This window comes from Microcaecilia unicolor, chromosome 4, assembly GCF_901765095.1.
Source record: "Microcaecilia unicolor chromosome 4, aMicUni1.1, whole genome shotgun sequence".
Taxonomy (NCBI): Eukaryota; Metazoa; Chordata; class Amphibia; order Gymnophiona; family Siphonopidae; genus Microcaecilia; species Microcaecilia unicolor.
In genome coordinates this window covers 318,170,314-318,189,553 of record NC_044034.1, presented here as the reverse complement: position 1 = coordinate 318,189,553, position 19,240 = coordinate 318,170,314, and the positions used below count along the sequence as shown (strand labels likewise).

The window sequence follows — 19,240 nt, the reverse complement described above, 5'->3', positions numbered from 1 at the left end:
TCGCTGTTTAAAGTCACAGATACTGAATTATTTTCTTCTGTTTGTTTTTTTTTTATTTTTTTATAACCCCTCAATCATAATAAAACACTGGAGCTGCCTGCTCGTTAGAAGTCTGGGGAAAGAAAGGCTGCTTCTTTGAATTTCCTTTTATTTAATTCTTTTAAAGCAGCTACCTGTTAAAAGTGGCTGCCTCTCCCAAAGACGGTACACCTTTCCAGAGAAAGGGACGGCCCTTCCCTGCTAAGCCAGGGAGATGGGGAGGAAGGGGGGTGGACTCGAGACACCCGAGTTTAACACCCCCGAGGCTGTCAAAGAAAGAAGAGAAAGGAAACCCTGTCAAGCCTCTAAATAAGATTCCAGGCACAGAAGAATTATCACAAATATCTGTAATATCTAAAGAGAAAAGGAGAGAGACTAATGGGCTCACTTCCTACCTGCTGGGAGACTGAGAAAATACTGAGGCTAAGGTCACATGGCCAGGGCTCCTATTGGCTCTCTAGAGTCAGAGTTTTTTCTCAGTCTCCACCTGCTGGTAGGCGAGCACAACCCATCAGTCCAATCCTGGTCCGGTCCGGAGGGACGCTAAGGAAATCTGCATTACCCAAGCTGTAAAGGACTCAAATACAAATCAACTTATGCATCAGGTTTTCCTACATAAGTAAACAACTGTGGAATGCATTACCAAGAGCCTTGAAAACTACGTACGACCACCTAAACTTCCGGACAACACTAAAAACTAACCTGTTTAAAAAGGTACACCCAACCAATCCAACATAAATGCCTGACCGCTGCAACACAACAAAACTAAAATACATAATGGACATAACTCTTCCGCTGTACGATTCCCTAGTGTGGCTGTGCCACATGAACTCTATCTTACCACATCATCACATTGTATTTGTTTACAATGGGGTCTGCAAACGCCTCTCCGGTACTATGTAAGCCACATTGAGCCTGCAAATAGGTGGGGAAAATGTGGGACACAAATGAAACAAATAAAGTAAACTAGTATGATTATAACTAGCCTTATAATTATTCCCTACATTATTCAGGCAAATATGTGAACCCAGAGAGAGGTGTGAAAGTATGTCTTACTTGATAATTTCCTTCTGGTAGGCCGTACCATTCTGAACAAGTGGGTGTTATCTCCCTCCTATCAGCAGACAGAGGTAGAGAAAACAGATCTTTTCCTGTGAACGCACCGGTATAACCTGCTAGGGCTCAGTTTAAAGTTCCAATATACATCTGCCAAAGCAGCAGAAGGTCCCTTTGTAATACACCCATGTCCCATCAACCACTGCAGCTGCAATGATCAAATGAGCATAACACATTACACTCGCTACTCTGCATGTCTTTTCCTATAAGGGTAATAGTAGAGCACCTCGTGAACTCTGAGCCATAAGACCTCCAGGGCAGCGGAGCCATACTGTTCTAACAAGTAGGATGTACTCAAGCAGAACTACACAGAGTGGGGACAAAGCTTCCCCCCCCCCCCCCATGGTAGCTCTGGCAAAGGCCGAGTAGGCCCTGGCCAGCACATCCAAGCTGTATGCTTCACACAAATGAGTGGAGCGACATCACCAACCTTATTTATCATCCCCACCTTAGTAATTCCCTTATCTCTTATTTGTCCTGTTTGTCTGTTCTAATTAGATTGTAAGCTCCGCTGAGCAGGGGCAGTCTCTTCATGCTCAAATGTACAGCGCTGTGTACATCTAGTAGCGCTATAGAAATAAGTAGTAGTAGTTGGGAAATCTCCTCTGGGGTGATCGCCCAGGCCGTTGGCTGAGACCGAGTGGGCTCAAACCCCAGAGGCAACTGATTCCTACAAATGTAGTCAGAATCAGTAGCCACCTTGATCTACAGTGCAATAGTGGCCTTGGAGACTGCTTGGCCCTCGAGGCCCATGAAAAAAAGGACAAAGATGAAGAGGGGTAAGATTATTTGTTTCCTCTGGACATCCAGCTTGTGCAGCCTCCAGCCAAAGGGTCACAACATCCTCATCAAAAAAAGAGCAAACAGAACTCCTGGTTCATATGGGATAGAGAAATCACCTTGAGCAGAAATAAAGGAACCATGCAAATGGACACAGAGTCCTCCGAAAAAGAGAGGTACGGGTCTCAAGAAGATAATGCCTAACTCAGACTCTCCAAGCTGAGGTAATTGCAACAAGGAAAATTGCCTGGAAGTAGACTGCAAAGGATAAAAAAAAAAGTTCTGGAGAGCACAGAGAACCAAATTCAGGTCCCAGGATGGAAAGCAGGGACAAACTGGAGGGCACAAATGCACCACCCCCCTTTCAAAAACCAGGCCAACTCAGTGCCAAACCCTGCAGCAAAATGCCCAAAAGATCTGGGACCTGTGCCTTCTACGGGGTACAACACCCACCCAACACACCAACCCTCAAAAAAACCTTCCAGACTTGCACATAAGCCAAAGACATAGAAGCCTTTTTGAACTTAAGCAAAGTAAAGATAACTGAAGGTGTGAAACCACATCTCGTTAAATGCCTCCTTTAAACGGCCAAACTGTAAGCCAGAGGGGATCCTGTTACTCCGTATCTACTGGATGAAGTAGGCTCACCCCAGCTCAACCACCAATAGATGCACCAGGTCTGCATACCACAGCCAACGGATCCAATCCAGCGCCACTAGAAAGACCAGATAAGAGTGCCATGCAATCCTGTGAAAGAACCAGCCTATCAGAGGGAATGCAAGGAAGACATACAGGGGTTCCTCTCACAGCTGGACAAAGGTATCTCTACCCCTGCAAGGCAGCCTCCCTCCTGTGGCTAAAGAAGTGCTCAAATTTGGCACTAGAATGTGTTCTCATTACTACTACTACTATTTAGCATTTCTATAGCGCTACAAGGCGTACGCAGCGCTGCACAAACATAGAAGAAAGACAGTCCCTGCTCAAAGTGCTTACAATCTAATAGATAAAAAAAAAAAATAAAGTAAGCAAATCAAATCAATTAATGTGAATGGGAAGGAAGAGAGGAGGGTAGGTGGAGGCGAGTGGTTACGAGTCAAAAGCAATGTTAAAGAGGTGGGCTTTCAGTCTAGATTTAAAGGTGGCCAAGGATGGGGCAAGACGTAAGGGCTCAGGAAGTTTATTCCAGGCGTAGGGTGCAGCGAGACAGAAGGCGTGAAGTCTGGAGTTGGCAGTAGTGGAGAAGGGAACAGATAAGGTGATATGATACAGACGTTCAAATATTTGAAAGGTATTAATCCGCAAACAAACCTTTTCCGGAGATGGGAAGGCAGTAGAACGAGAGGGCATGAAATGAGATTGAAGGGGGGCAGACTCAAGAAGAATGTCAGGAAGTATTTTTCCACGGAGAGGGTGGTGGATGCTTGGAATGCCCTCCCGCGGGGGGAGGTGGAGATGAAAACGGTAACGGAATTCAAACATGCGTGGGATAAACAAAGGAATCCTGTGCAGAAGGAAGGGATCCTCAGGAGCTTAGCCTAGAATGGGTGGCAGAGCTGGTGGTTGGGAGGCGGGGCTAGTGCTGGGCAGACTTATACGGTCTGTGCCGGGGCTGGTGGTTGGGCGGCGGGGATAGTGCTGGGCAAACTTATATGGTCTGTGCCAGAGCCGGTGGTGGGAGGCAGGGATAGTGCTGGGCAGACTTATACGGTCTGTGCCAGAGCCGGTGGTGTGAGGCAGGGATAGTGCTGGGCAGATTTATAGGGTCTGTGCCAGAGCTGGTGGTTGGGAGGCGGGGTAGGTGGTTGGGAGGCAGGGATAGGGCTGGCCAGACTTATACGGTCTGTGCACTGAAGAGATCAGTACAAATAAAAAAGTAGCACATATGAATTTATCTTCTTGGGCAGACTGGATGGACCGTGCAGGTGTTTTTCTGCCGTCATCTACTTTGTTTACTATGTATGTTGATTTATGCATGGAGCCGAGTGCACGGGAAGGGGTGTAGGGAAGGACGAGTGTGGAGAGATACTGGGGAGCAGCAGAGTGAGTACATTTATAGGTTAGTAGAAGAAGGTTGAACAGGATGCGAAAACGGATAGGGAGCCAGTGAAGGGTCTTGAGGAGAGGGGTAGTACGAGTAAAGCGACCCTGGCGGAAGACGAGACGGGCAGCAGAGTTTTGAACCGACTGGAGAGGGGAGAGGTGACTAAGTGGGAGGCCAGCAAGAAGCAGATTGCAGTAGTCTAAACGAGAGGTGACAAGGGTGTGGATGAGGGTTTTGGTAGAGTGCTCGGAAAGAAAGGGCCGGATTTTACGGATGTTGTAAAGAAAGAAACGACAGGTCTTGGCAATCTGCTGGATATGAGCAGAGAAGGGGAGAGAAGAGTCAAAGATGACCCCAAGGTTTCGAGCTGAGGAGACAGGGAGAATGAGAGAGCCATCAACAGAAATAGAAAACGGGGGGAGCGGGGAGGTGGGTTTGGGGTGGAAAATGAGAAGCTCTGTTTTGGTCATATTTAATTTCAGGTGGCGTTGAGACATCCAGACAGCAATGTCAGACAAGCACGCTGAAACTTTGGTTTGGATGCAAGGTGAGATATCAGGGGTAGAAAGGTAGATTTGGGAGTCATCAGCATAGAGATGGTAGGAAAAGCCATGGGATGAGATTAATGAACCAAGGGAAGAAATGTAGATAGAAAAGAGGAGGGGACCAAGAACAGAACCCTGAGGTACGCCGACAGGCAGAGGGATAGAAGTAGAAGAGGATCCACCAGAGTGAACACTAAAGGTGCGGAGGGAGAGGTAGGAAGAGAACCAGGAAAGGACAGAGCCCTGGAATCCAAGTGAGGACAGGGTATCGAGAAGTATGCTGTGATCGACAGTGTCAAAAGCAGCGGAAAGATCAAGAAGAATGAGGATGGAATATTGACCTCTGGATTTAGCCAGTAATAGGTCATTGGAGACTTTAGTAAGCGCAGTTTCGGTTGAGTGGAGAGGGCGAAAACCAGATTGTAGTGGGTCGAGAATAGCATGTGAGGAGAGAAAAATCAAGGCAGCGGCGGTGAACAGCACGCTCAAGTAATTTGGAGAGAAAAGGAAGGAGGGAGATGGGTCGGTAATTAGAGGGACAAGTAGGGTCGAGTGAAGGCTTCTTAAGGAGAGGTGTGACCACAGCATGTTTAAAGGCAGCAGGGACAGTCGCAGTGGAAAGTGAGAGGTTGAGAATGTGACAGATAAAAGGAATAAGAGCAGGAGATATGGCATTAAGAAGGTGGGTGGGAATGGGATCAGAGGAACAGGTGGTACATTTTGAGGAAGAAAGGAGAAGTGTAGTTTCCTCAATAGTAACTTCAGGAAAGGAGGAAAGGTAATGAGGGGAAGTTCTCCTTGATGAGTTCTCATCAAGTCAAACATGAGTTGACCCCACTGATTTCTGAATGATATGAAAGGCCGCCGGCCTCAGCTCCCACTCCCCAGGATCCAACAGGGAACAGTTGAGTAATTCCACTTGACATTGTCTTTGCCCACTATATAAATGATGACACCCAGCTGTATCTCTCCACACCAGACATCACCGTGGAGACCCAGGCCAACGTATCAGCCTGCTTATCCGACATTGCTGCATGGATGTCCAACCGCCACCTGAAACTGAACATGGCCAAGACCGAGCTTATCGTCTTTCCACCAAAACCCACTTCCCCTCTTCCTCCGCTCTCGATCTCAGTTGATAACACCCTCATTCTCCCCGTCTCATCTGCCCGCAACCTCGGAGTCATCTTCGACTCCTCCCTCTCCTTCTCTGCACATATCCGACAGACAGCCAAGACCTGTCGCTTCTTCCTCTTTATCAACAAAATTCACCCTTTCCTCTCTGAGCACACCACCCGAACTCTAAGCCACGCTCTCATTACCTCTCACCTTGACTACTGCAACCTACTCCTCACTGGCCTCCCACTTAACCACCTATCCCCCCTTCAATCCGTTCAGAACTCTGCTGCACGTCTTATATTCCGCCTGAACCAATATACTCATATCACCCCTCTCCTCAGGTCACTTCACTGGCTTCCAATCAGATACCGCATACAGTTCAAGCTTCTCCTTCTTACCTACAAATGCACTCAGTCTGCAGCCCCTCATTACCTCTCTACCCTCATCTCCCCTTACGTTCCCACCCGAAACCTCCGCTCGCAGGACAAATCCCTCCTCAGTACCCTTCTCCACCACGCCGCCAGGCTCCGCCCATTCTGCCTCGCCTCACCCTATGCCTGGAACAAGCTTCCTGAGCCCCTACGCCAAGCCCCCTCCCTACCCATCTTCAAATCATTGCTCAAAGCCCACCTCTTCAATGTTGCTTTCGGCACCTAACCTTTATACCTTTCAAGAAAGCTAGACTGCCCCAATTTGACCGCCCCTACTTGACTGACTGTACATTTGTCCATTAGATTGCAAGCTCTTTGAGCACGGACTGTCCTTTAAACTGTACAGTGCTGCGTAACCCTAGTAGCGCTTTAGAAATGTTAAATAGTAGTAGTAGTAGTACTAATATAAACCACTGAGAGGGCTTGCAGATGTGTGTTTGTCCAAAGGCAAAGGCTCACAGCTTCCAGTGCAGAGATTAAAATTGTATTGCCTGAAAGCTGCAGGGGAGCCCGGGGAACACACACACCCAAACAGGGAGTACAGGCAATGAGGGGAGGAGCCCCACAGGGCCAAGCCAATGCCTCACCCACTAGATGCTAAAAAGCGTGACTAGGGGCAGTGGCGCTATGCTCTTCTATCAGGACTGGTCTGGGGACCAGAATGTCATTAGGCTCTACCAAGCTGTGCAGCCGTGGCCAGTAGAGCTGGTAGCTAGGCCAGGGACCTAGAGCACCTGCCTAAACAACCCACCACCTGCTGCAGGTAGAGAAAATAAAAAATACTGGAACAATCTCCTAAGCACCAGCAGGTTACACAGGCGAGTTCTTAGGAAAAGAATTGTTTTCTCTACTCCCATCTGCTGGTAGGAGGGGATAACACCCACTCCTTCAGAACAGTATAGCCTCATATGACAAAGTTGTTTTTTTTTCTTTGGGGGGGGGGGGGGGGGGGGGGAGAAAGAAAAAAGCACAGGAACCACTCACCCCCCCCCCCAAAGGAAAAAAAAAAACAAAAAAACAATTTGTCTCTCATGCAATCTGATGGGGTTTACAATGAATCAATTTACCTTTGGGTATGGCAAAAATGCCTTTGTTTTATGATAGAATGTGTCTTCAGGAAACTGCTGTTGAAGCTGAGCTTAGCACACCTTTTGGAGTTAAAACTTTGCTTGCAATTTAATAAGGATTTCTGCACACAAAGAAAAAAAGGTATATTAAATTTAAGTAAAAGTCTACACGAAATTAGAGCGCCTTCGTTCAAATTCTATTTAAGTGAAGGGATTAGTTAATACTACACAATACTATAACTACACAATGTTATAGTCCTAAAGGTTAATGCTTTGGTCAGAGAGGAATAAAGTTAAATGTACATTAGGCTAGTGCCAGGGGCGTAGCCACGGGTGGCCTAGGCCCACCCAGTTTGGGCTCAGGCCCACCCAGCAGTGGAGCACCCTTAACAGCACTGGTAGCAGAGCAGCACCTTTATCAGCACGGCAGCGGAGGGAGCAGGCTGAGCTCCCACGATCCTGCATCTATCTCCCTCTGTGACTCAGCGGCAGCGATAGCGATTCGTATGAAATTGGAGGGAGAAGGGATGGAGGCGGGGCCACAAAGACCGTTGCAACCGCGAGACCGGAGCTGCGGGATGATTGTTGCGCGGTGGTGGAAGTGAGAGTTCCTCGTGCCACCGCTGTGGAGATCGTTACTTTTGTGTTCTGGGAAAGTTTCCTGTCAGTAGTCGCTCTGGTTGACGATCATGAGCCTGAACAGTGAAGCACATTGTGATGTCAGAGCAGCAGGCCCAGGAGATCTGCCGTGATCGGCTCTGCAGTTGAAATGGTCAGTATGTACATTTTTTTGTACCCGACTACTAATGAGCTGTAGTGCCGTCATTCACTTTCTCGTGCTAACGGGTAATTGATGAAGGTGCCCGTTTATTTTAACATAGTTTTCGTTTTTTAGATATAATTATGTCTTGTCGCTAAGATGTATTATGTATAAAAGTAATACATTTTGATAGCACTTGGATCAATCAGTCTCATCCTAGTCCGACCTTTGGAAGTACCTTCTTTAAGGATCCTCTTCTATAATATGCCACTTGGGCTGTGTGCATTATGGTCTGCTAAAGTGCTAGTGCTTAGAAATTTCGGGATATGGCATATTGTAAAAGTTTTCTTCTCTCCCCTAAGTGGTGCACACACTCAGAGGAATTATCTTCAATATGGAACAGCCTAAAGGTGTAAAGTACTTACAGTTTCATAATGCAATAAAATACAAAAGGGATCCGCAGTTTTTTTTTTTTTTGCAAGAAACATCCTCGCTTTCCCAAGTGGAGTAGTAGGACAGCAGCTTTCTGTCTGTAAACCAGGCCCAATTTTCTGAATACCCTTCATATTTTGTAGATGTCACAAATGTGCTAGGCAAGGATCTAGCCTAACCCACTCCTGGCTTAATGATTATAAATATAAATATTGTGTATCTAGATTGTAAGCTCTTTGAGCAGGGACTGTCTTTTTTGTGTATGGTGTACAGCGCTGTGTATGCCTTGTAGCGCTATAGAAATGATAAGTATTTATATTTTGCAATAGGGCAGGGCAGAGAAAATATTGTGCCCATCCACTTTGGGTTCAGGCCCACCCAAAATTGGCTGTCTGGCTACGCCACTGGCTAGTGCTATACTGGCGAGGTCCTAATAAAAAGTACAAACCTCCAATTCCAGACCAGGAAGCACCTGGAATAAAGTCTTAATTTTTTCACCTATGCCAGTGTCCACTACTGTACTGACCTGAAGCAGGCAAGTAGGTGATCACCAGGACCCACAGCAGTAGCTAACCTTTAGTGGTGGCCTATCCTCATAGTAAGAACCCAGAAAGTTTTAGTTTCTGGATGCAGGGATTGTGGACTTTACTCCCAGGAATGAGATGGACCACTATAACCAGGATGCACCTCTGCTGCCCAACAGTTATTGGCATCCTATATTTTAAATATGGTAGTGTGTTTTTAGTCTAACCTGGACCAATTTACAATAGTCATATTTAGGGCTGCACAATTAATGCATTAATGCAATTAACATGTTAATTAACTAGCATTAAAAAAATTAACGAGATTAACACTGGGGGGCTTACCTTAACGCTTTCCATTGGCTGCCTCTGTGTATTCCAAGTTTCATTCTGGTGCTCCAATAGCTCTCTCGGAATGCCAAGCCTTATTCTGGTGCTCCAATAGCCTCTCTTGGCGTTCCATGCCTTACTCTATCTTACTGAGAACACTGGAAGGAACATCTCCTGCCACTGACCCTGGTAGAGCTGTGATCCTCTGTCAGAGCCACCCTTGCTGCTGGTGCCCTTCAGATCTACTTTGACTCCTCCCCCTCAAAAGCTGCTGCTGCCACTAACCCCCCCCCCCCCCCCAAGAGCTGCTGGTGCCTCTGCCCCCCCCCCCCCCCCCCCAGCTGGGAAAGGAAAGTTAACAGTACAGCTGCAGCCTGTGACTATGGATAACAGGAGACTGAACAAGGCAATTGTGTGCCAAGGAGATAAGGTGATTGTGTGCCATGGGGATGTGTGTGGTGGGAGGGTGCAAAACGACTGTTTCATAGGGGTGAGGGCTACGCAAAGTGACTTGTGCCATGGGGACTGTGCGAGGGATTCAACTACAAAAAATATTGAGGTAAGAACCACAGCAACAATATAGCAAAATAAACTGAAATGTCCTCCAAAAAATAGCAAGCCAAGTGACAAAAAAGCTAGAATGTATAAAGTATGGAAAAAAAAAAGCCTCAAAAGCTCAGGGTGTCATCAACTATTACAGCACATTTCAACATTGCATAAAAAAACAAAACAAAACCAACTTTCCTCTAGATTTTCACTCTGTGTGCAATTTTTATAATTGTTTTATAGGTAAAAATATACAACTTAGTTTTCGTGTAGCAACATCAGCATTGAGTTTGTAATACTGATATCATAAAGCCAGCTTCACAGTAGTTCATAGTGTAGTTAGCTGTGAAGTTGGCTCTATGATATTGGCATTACAGGCTGTTGCTACACCACAGCCAAGTTGCATATTTTTTACATATAAAAAAATTATAAAAATCACACAAAGCGAGAATCTGAAGGAAGGTGTTTTTTAAAAAAATGCCAATCATGAAATACTTAAACTCTAATAGGTGATGACACCATGAGCACCTGTGAGGCATTTCTTTTCCTTCCTTTATGCATTCTAGCTTTTCTGTCACTTGGCTTCTTGTTTTCTGCAGAACATTTGAGTTTATTTTGCTATATTGTCTAGGTCATTGTGTACCCTGGGGATGGGGGGGGGGGGGGGGGCTGTGTAAGGTCATTGTGTGCTGTATGTCACCCATCAGGTAAGTGATGTTACACAGCTGACACCATGCTTCTCATAAGGGAGACTACTAGCTTCTGGCAGTGATGTGCAGTAGTACTTAAGGAACTGATTTACTAAACTTCCATTAAACAAAAGAAGTTTCTGCTACCAGCTCCTACGTTTTTGGACTAGATCCTAGATGCAGTGAAAATTTGTTAAGGCTTGACTTAGGCGCTACCTTATAGAATAGCACCTAGTGCACTTAAGCAAATAACTGTAGCAGCCTAGTGGTTAGGCTGACAACCAGCAAAGCCAGGTTCAAACCTTGCTGCTGGTCCCTGTGATCTTGGGCAAGTCACAACCTTCTATTGCCTCAAGTACAAAATTAGATTCTAATTCCCCTGAGAACAGGGAAATACCTAGTGCACCTGGATGTAACTCACCTACAGCAACTACTAGAAAGATGCCAGTTAAATCCAAAAAATATATTCATAAAAGCACTTTTTGGCACACATCTCTATGAACAAGCTTATAGAATTGCCTTTCACATGCCTGAAGGAACTGTGGGTTGGTTTTTTTTTTTTGTTTTACGGAAACTAGAAGCCAAGTTATTTGTTGAATGTTTAGGAACAATATAAAAAAATGTAAACAACTATGTGTACATGCTAAATTTATTTCAACTTTTACATTTGGATCATGTGATTGATCGCATGATTAAAAGTTTGAATCGATATATAGCCCTAGTCATATCACAAGGATACAATTTTTAAAAAATTGTTTTAACACTCCAAAAACGAAACAGCTTTTCAATCTGGACCTTTTACTTCAAAGTAAAAGAATAGCATTGCTTCTATTCTGCAGACTAATTTGAATCAAGTCCGTAACTACAAGACAGAAAGGTTACCAGAATCAAACAGGACTGTTGGGCATCAAACACTAAGACAAATCATGTTTAAAATCAGCAATATTTAGATAATGATCTTCTGACAGGAAAGCTGTTAACAGACACTATTTCACTGGCTCATGCATTGTTGTTTTAGTTTTTGAAAATAACCATAATCTGTTCTGGACACACACTAAACAAGATAAGGACTCATGATCATAAAAGAATTTTCCAACTTCTACCATTCTAATTATCTGAACTGAGGTATAGCTTTAAGTTGGAAAAATAAAGGCAAACTGATAATGGATTGAGGTACATAAAAGATGTTTTATTAATGCCCTCTGTGGATTAGAAATTTCTGATCTTGAAATTCCACTGTTGCAGTTCCAAAACAGAGAAATATCAAAATACATGTTTTCAGACTGAAGTCCTAGTTTAGTACAAATAGAACAAAAACTATCAAATGTGTTTAAAAAAAAAAAAAAAAAGCTGGATTACTACCATTCATCAAGTCAATGACTCCACTTGAAAAATTAAAAATGTAAAACCATTTCTGATGAACACTTTCTGGGATTTCTTTTCAGTTTTAAATTGCTTTTGTCACATCCATTTACCAGAGTCACATCTTCAAGTTTAGAAATAAAAATGTAAAAAGTGCATTTTCTGTCTTCTCCCTACAATAATTTCAACATGCAAACACAAAAACAAAACCGTAATAGCAGAGTTTTTGAAATCCTCAAACTCCACCCCCACCTCCCAAAGCTCAGTCTGACAAATAGATGTACAGAGAGAGAAAAAAAAAAAACCACCAGAAAAATCCTCTCCTCTCAGTCAGAACTTTGACGTGGAGAAACTTTGTCTTGAGAATAAGGTTGGGCTTATGGCAACCTACCTGAAAGACAAGAATCTCAACTTCTTTAAAACTTGGGAGCTTATTTTGAATCTTTATACCCTTCCCACACCAAAGATGCTACTTAAATCAAAGAGAAAATAAAGAGTCTGACCTTGTATTTTAACATGCAGGCCTATCCTGACTGATGCACAGTGTTTATCCATTGAAAATAGTCATCATATAAAAAATGAAACTACTGAGCACCTGTTGTACGATATCTAAGGTCACATATCAATAAACTAATGAACTGAACCATTCCATCTGGTTGTAATAAAAAAATGACGTATTCCTACAACCTGACTGAAAGAAAAAAAAAATCCATCCAAGCTCAATACCTATATGGAAATGGTGATGGGAGGGAACTGTCAATGATCTCCGTGCAATGTAAGAAAAGTCTTTGCAGTGTTCTGTGTTCCGTGTACAAAGACGAATCTCCTTTAGAGATCCAAATATGTCATTTAACTTTTCTCTTGTGTGCAATAATGGCTGGTTTAGCAATGTACAGAGAACTTGAAAGTCAATGGGCTCAGTCTCAAGTATCAACAGACCACTAAGAACTCCCCCCATACCCTTACATTAACCCATACTATAGTATCCTTTTGATGCCAAATGCTGGCATATCTCCAAGGGAACTTCTGACAGAAAAAGAACAAAATTTCAACAGTTAAACTCCAAGCACCAAGAAGTGGTTATTCGCAGAAACAGATACATACTATCTTTACACACTGGTACAGGAGGTAGGATAGACTGTATATTTTTGGCCTCATAACATTTAAAAATGTGGGTCTCCCAGCTTGCTTTTCTCAGCTGTGTTTAAAGCGTTTCACATGCTTGCAAGTGGTACTCCGTACATACTGAATCAAGCCAAATAAACTACTTGCACACTAAAACCAATTAAACTAATAATTTTCTACATATATATTCCCTTTACAATTTTTCTTAACAAAAAAGCAGAGTATTTCATATAATCGGGATGCGTGTGTGTGTCATATCTATATATACATATAGACAAATATTTATCTATATCCACATGCAAGCAGAAATTAAGTCAAGCACAAATTCCATGGAAAAATTCCCCATACCCCTTTTCAGTTAGGGAAAGGTTAAAAAAAAAAAAAATCCCTGAAAGTTAAACATGCACCAACCTTTCAACTTTTTCAGGAAATCATAATACATATAGAAAACAAATGGACAGATGAAGCAAAACAGACTGGTTCAATAAGAATTTATCACATTTAAGTAATTTCTTGAAACAGGATTTTACATTTCCTGTTTTATATATCAAAAAAAAAAAAAATTTAAATTGAGCACAGAAGATAAAAATCCTTTAGAACAGATCCAAGAGGGAATTGTTTCTAGGCACCTTCTTAGGCAGAACAGAAAAAATATGAGCACTGATCCATCTGAGATATTTTAGAGCACAGTTTCAAATGTGGAGTTATCACATTATTTACCGATAATTTAAGAAACAATGTCCATAAGGCAAGACCATTTTCTTTTTAAAAAATGTCTAGATACAAAATGATGTAAACTAAAAAAATATATATATTGTAGTCAAGAACTCTGGCATAACAGAACAAAAAAATGTAGAGAGATGGCAATTTATACACAATGCATTAACTGTGCACATGCTAAAGGTTTCAAACAGCAAAACTTCAGAATTTACACAGCTCTTTAGCAGTTTTTTGTACAACGAACCTTATAATATGTTTGAAATCACAGTAGAATGCAAAACTAAACTGCACACACTATCAGTGGAAAATGATTGATGTGCAATATGCTGCCTGTTTGTATTTTTATTTCTTTTTTTTATTTTTTATTTTTAAAAGTGGCAGTTATCCCTGCAATTGTTTTCTTTTTCAAACAAGAATTTTAAGAAACATGTTATATATCAAAAAGGGTAGGGAAGCAAAACAGACATCCAGCATCTTATTTTCTTTGTTTAAACAATGTGGATGACAGGATTTTCATGATTAAAAAACAAATTTGTTTAAATAATACATTGTATTTGACATCTGTATGGACTTAATATGATGACAGCTTTGTGTTTTGTTTAAACAGAGGCTTTACAACACCCCCTGTAGTTTAAAGCCCCCCACACTATATACGTCGAGTCCTTCTCTCATTGGGTTTGATAACCTGCCATGCGATATCCAGTCTGATTTGCTATCATACTTGCACTCTGTCCCTGGGCTGGCTGAACACCATAATTTGCGCCCATCCATGCAGGAGAGGACTGTGTTTGACTGAGAGGGAAAAAAAAAAAAGGCAGTTAATTAGAAAAGAATGAGACGAAGGGTGCCAAAACAAAACAGCAAACACTGGTGTTATAGCATTAAAAAGCCCCCCCTTTTCTTCCTACACAACATAATATACACAGTGGGGTTGGACTGTGCTCTTTGATGATCTGACATCTACCGAATCAATGGCAAGCACTTGAATCTGAAAAAAATAAGTGTCAGAGAAACAAATTCAAATGCTAATCCTCATTATGGCTTCTGGAAGATGGCGTAGCATGTTCTTATAGGCTACATAGTACCAGACAATCAACAGCTGTTGGCTGTCATGACTGATTTGGGGGGGGGGGGGGGGATCTTTCTTCCTTATACTGTACAGGTATGAATACTATTTAATAGGACTCTTAGTATCATGTACAAGCCCTAGTAGCATTAAGCTTATTTGTACACCTTGCACCACACACGCCAGTCTCACACCTCACTGAGTCATAATCAATCATAAAAAAAGCTCTTTTTACACCTACATTCCTCCTCCTACTTCTCCAAATCAGTCCCAATCCTCAAATACTGACAATGCACTTGCAGCAAAATGATGGAAATCAATATACCTACTTAAATCCTTGTTGATTCCATGCCTGTCCATACATTCCGTATGCTGGCACTTGCCAGCCATTAGGCACGTACTGACTGATTTGCTGAGCATTTCCATAAAACTGACCCCATTGGCCATAAGGCTGTGGATATCCCAATCTGATTTTGCCTAAAGAAAAATATCCCCAAAAAGTGAGGTGACCAGCCCAAAAACTCATTCTTTGCTTACTTAAGACAGCTAGATTTTAAAAAATACAGTTGTCTGATAGTGCAAGTTGACAAATTACATGTAATACTTTTCTACTAGACTAACCTAGCACATTTGCAAGACCTCTCTTCCCCTTCCGATACAGCGAAGATACTTACCTGTAGCAGGCTGATCATTCTCACAAAAATTGTGGGTTGACGAAACGCGTCAGCCTGGGAATCGGCATAATAGCCAGCAAAAAACTCGAGCCTTCAGGTGCGCGTGCTGTGCCCCACCACGAGTGTGGAGTGCCTTCCCGCCCGCCGCACAACCACGCTCCTCAGTTTAATCCAAGAGCATAAGAAAAAAGAAAGAGAAAAACAACTCCAAGGGGAGGTGGGTGGAACTGTGAGAATGATCAGCCTGCTGTCCTCAGAGATACCTGCTACAGGTAAGAACTTTGCTTTCTCCGAGGATAAGCAGGCTGAATCATTTTCACAAGTGAGGCATCCCTAGTATCCAGGCTCACCCATAACCATTGGTCAACTGGGCCTTGCAACGGCAAGGACATAACGTAGATTAACCTGAAACTATATACAAACTAGCTGAGAGTTTAGCCTGGAACATAACATAAAAAAAGGGTCTAGAAGGGTGGAGTTGGGATTCTAGACCTCAGATTCTGCAAAACTGACTGCCCAAACTGACTGTAGCGTCAGGTATCCTGCTCAAGGCACTAGTGAGATGTGAATGTGTGGACAAAACCACGTCGCAATTTTGCAAGTCTCTTCAATGGAGGCAGACTAAGTGGGCCACTGACGCCGCCATGGCTCTCCATTGTGAGATTGTGACATGACCCTCTAAAGTCAGCCCCAGCTTGGGCATAAGCGAAGGAAATGGTGCGTTTATCGATGGCCCACTCCCCTCCTGTTGGGATCAAAGGAAACAAAACTGGGCGGACTGCGTTACAGTCAAAACCAGAGAAGGCATTTTGACTGCCTGAGAACCGTTTTAAGTTCCCTCATCTATTCTGGATGGCTTACCTGTAGGAGGGAGACAATTATTTATTTTTACCTTTTTGCAAGAATATGGCAGGCAAGCCCACAAATTACCCATTGAGAACATCAAAGTTAAGTCCTCTGCATCATTTACAAAGGAGCTCTTCCTTCTTGCAGGCCAGGAGGGAGACTATTTTTTTTGCAGGCAGATGGTAGGCCAGCGCACAAATTACCCATTGGGAGTATCAAAGTTAAGTTCTCAGCATCACTTACAAAGGAGCTCTGCCTTCTTAATGGCCACTATGGTCGAGCCTGTTCCACCACAGGAAAGAGGGCAGGGATTTTCTGATCATGGGAGGGGGGGGGGGGGGGGGCGGATACTGCTTAATCCTAGACCTGAGGGCCCTGATAAAATCTCTCACAAAAGCTCAGGATGGTTTCTTTAGGCTTCCTCATCCCACTTGTTCAAAAAAGGGACTGGCTATATTTTCTGGATTTAAAGGACACCTGCATTCACATTCAGATGTCCAGGCTGCAGGAAGTGTCTGCAATTCATCATAGGGAAACATTACTACTAGTACTGCATGATGCTGGTTTGACCTCGTGTTGGCGCTTTGAGTGTTCACAAAATGTTTAGCAATTATTGCAGCATACCTATGCAGACTGGAGGTGATGTATTTCTCTATTGGATGATTGGTTGGTCAAACACACAGGTCAGGAAGGTGGAGAAAGATTGGTCAGGCAAATGAGTTGTGACTATCTGCCAGCAGGTGGAGGTAGTTTTGTCTCAAACTCCTTGCACTTAGCAACCAATCCAGTATTCTCCATCTCCAGCAGGCGGGATAGCAGCTCTTGTGCACTGAAGTGACTTCAGTGTGGCCTCCTGTCCTGCATGCAGGTTCAGTTGGGTTTGGGGTGAGAATATCCTGTGTCTCGGGTGGTAAACCTAGTAGTCTAGGTCCTTCCCTGCTGAGCAGTATAATGCAACCCCATGAGTGGTCTCTCAACATGGGAGTAGCACACAAGATCTTCTGAGTGTGGGGCACCCCCTCAGTGGATCTTTTTGCCACTCAACTCAACCACAAGGTCGCTCAACGACTAGCATCAGATGTCTTCCTTCTTCATTGGGGGACAGGCCTTCTTTATGCGTATCCTCCCATACCTCTAAGTGGCAAGAGAGTGTTGAAACTCAAGCAAGACTGCGGAACCATGATTCTGATCACGCCCTTCTGGCTGCGGCAGATATGGTTCCTCTTCTTTTGAAATTGTTCTCTGAAGAACCGTGGAGGACTGGAGTGTTTTCAGACCCTCATCACTCAGAACGAGGGGTCGCTTCTGCATACCAACCTCCAGTCTCTGGCTCTCATGGCCTGGATGTGAGAGCCTAGACTTGCTTCCTTGGGTCTTTTGGAGGGTGTCTCCCAAGGTCTTGCTGGCTTCCAGGAAGATTCCACTAGAGGTGCTACTCTTTTAAATGAAGGTTTGCAGTCTGGTGTGACAGCAGGGCCTTAGATCCCCTTTCTTGTCCTACACAGACCCTGCTGAGTACATTCTACACTTGCCAGAGTCTGTCTCAAGACCAATTCCGTAGGGGTTCACCTTAGTGCAATTAGTGCGTATCATCAGTGTGTAGAAGGTAAGCCTATCTCTGGACAGCCTTTACTTGTTCGCTTTTGTCAAAGCCCCCTGTCAAACCTCCACCAGTGTCAACATCATTCTCATCAGCTAATGAAAGCTCCTTTGAGGCCACTGAGTTCCTGCCATCTGATGTACTTGACCTGGTAATGGTCATTTCTTGGTGGCTGTTACTTCAGCTCTTAGGGTCAGTGAGCTTCAGGCCTTAGTAGTGGATGCACCTTATACTAAGTTTCATCACAACAGAGTAGTCCTCTGCATGCACCCCAAGTTCCTGCCAAAGGTGGTGTCGGAGTTCCATCTGAACCAGTCGATTGTCTTGCCAACATTTTTCCCCATCGTCATGCGAACCCTGGAGAAAGCAGCTTGACACATTGGACTGCAAGAGAGTACTGGCCTTTTACAAGGAGTGGATGTTTCTAATTTTGATCACATTTTGCCCTTTTTACCTCAGCATCATTGGTAACCTGTAGAATTCAAAGTTCATTACAAACTGCTTTTGCTACATCAAAGTATTTTACGGTGGTCTTCCACTTTATTTGTTGTCACTAATTATTCCTTACATTCTTACTAAAGCTCTCCAATCTCAAGGGGGAAAATCTGTAGGTGATTCCCTTGATTTTTCATGTTCAGCTTGATTCTGCTTCAGCGATGTTTTGTTTTTTTTAATCTTGTGCCTACATTTTGGAATTCATTGCCATCTGATTTGGGTGCAGTCTTCATAAAAGAAAGTCAAAAGGAGCTCTGAAAGTACATTTTCTGGACGCTGCCTTCAGTGGACTCTAAGCTCAGTGATTTGGGACTGAGGGAATAGACAGGGCAGCTACTCAGTAGCTTGGTACTCAACAATTCTACCTGTCCTACCCTTGTTTTTAGTTATTAATTCTTTTGTTTTTCATATATTTTGTTAACTGGTTTCCTGTTTAGTCTGAAAGGCAGTATATCAAACAAAAATAAATATCAACTCCCATAAGGATAGTGAAGTGAGCTCAGAGTATTTTTTTTCTCTGGCAAGGGGGCACAAACCCACTTGTCTGGACTGGCATGAACCACCATGAACATTACTTACCGCTGGAAAGAATACATCGCATGAGACAAGGTAATATGCTCAAAATCAGTGGTACAGATACAGTGTACTCCACTCCTGCCTTTGCCAACTGCTTAGTTTCTATAGATTTCTATCTACATATAAATTCATAACTTTAATACAAAATTAAGGGTAAGGGTAATGCATTTGAGATACCCTTTCTGTGGTACAATCAAAGTGGTTGCTATTATATATAGGTACTTTCTCCATCCCTAGAGTGCTCACGATCTAAGCTTTTGTAACTGGGCCAATGGAAGGTTTAAATGACTTGTCCAGGTTCACAAGGAGCTTTCACTGTACAGGGACAACAGAATATTTTTCCACTTGAAGGACACCAAA

At 43.4% G+C, this 19,240-nt stretch overlaps 1 protein-coding gene across 1 annotated transcript in view; it reads right to left on the bottom strand.

The window, feature by feature from the left end:
* Nucleotides 1–13,377: 13,377 nt before the first annotated feature.
* The window catches only part of TIA1 (TIA1 cytotoxic granule associated RNA binding protein), a 104,766-nt gene continuing 98,903 nt past the window's right edge, over nt 13,378–19,240 (bottom strand). Inside the window, 3 exon segments of the mRNA XM_030201899.1 lie at nt 13,378–14,415; nt 15,019–15,156; nt 18,309–18,316. Coding sequence (XP_030057759.1) covers nt 14,292–14,415; nt 15,019–15,156; nt 18,309–18,316 — 270 coding nt within the window. The 3' untranslated portion in view covers nt 13,378–14,291.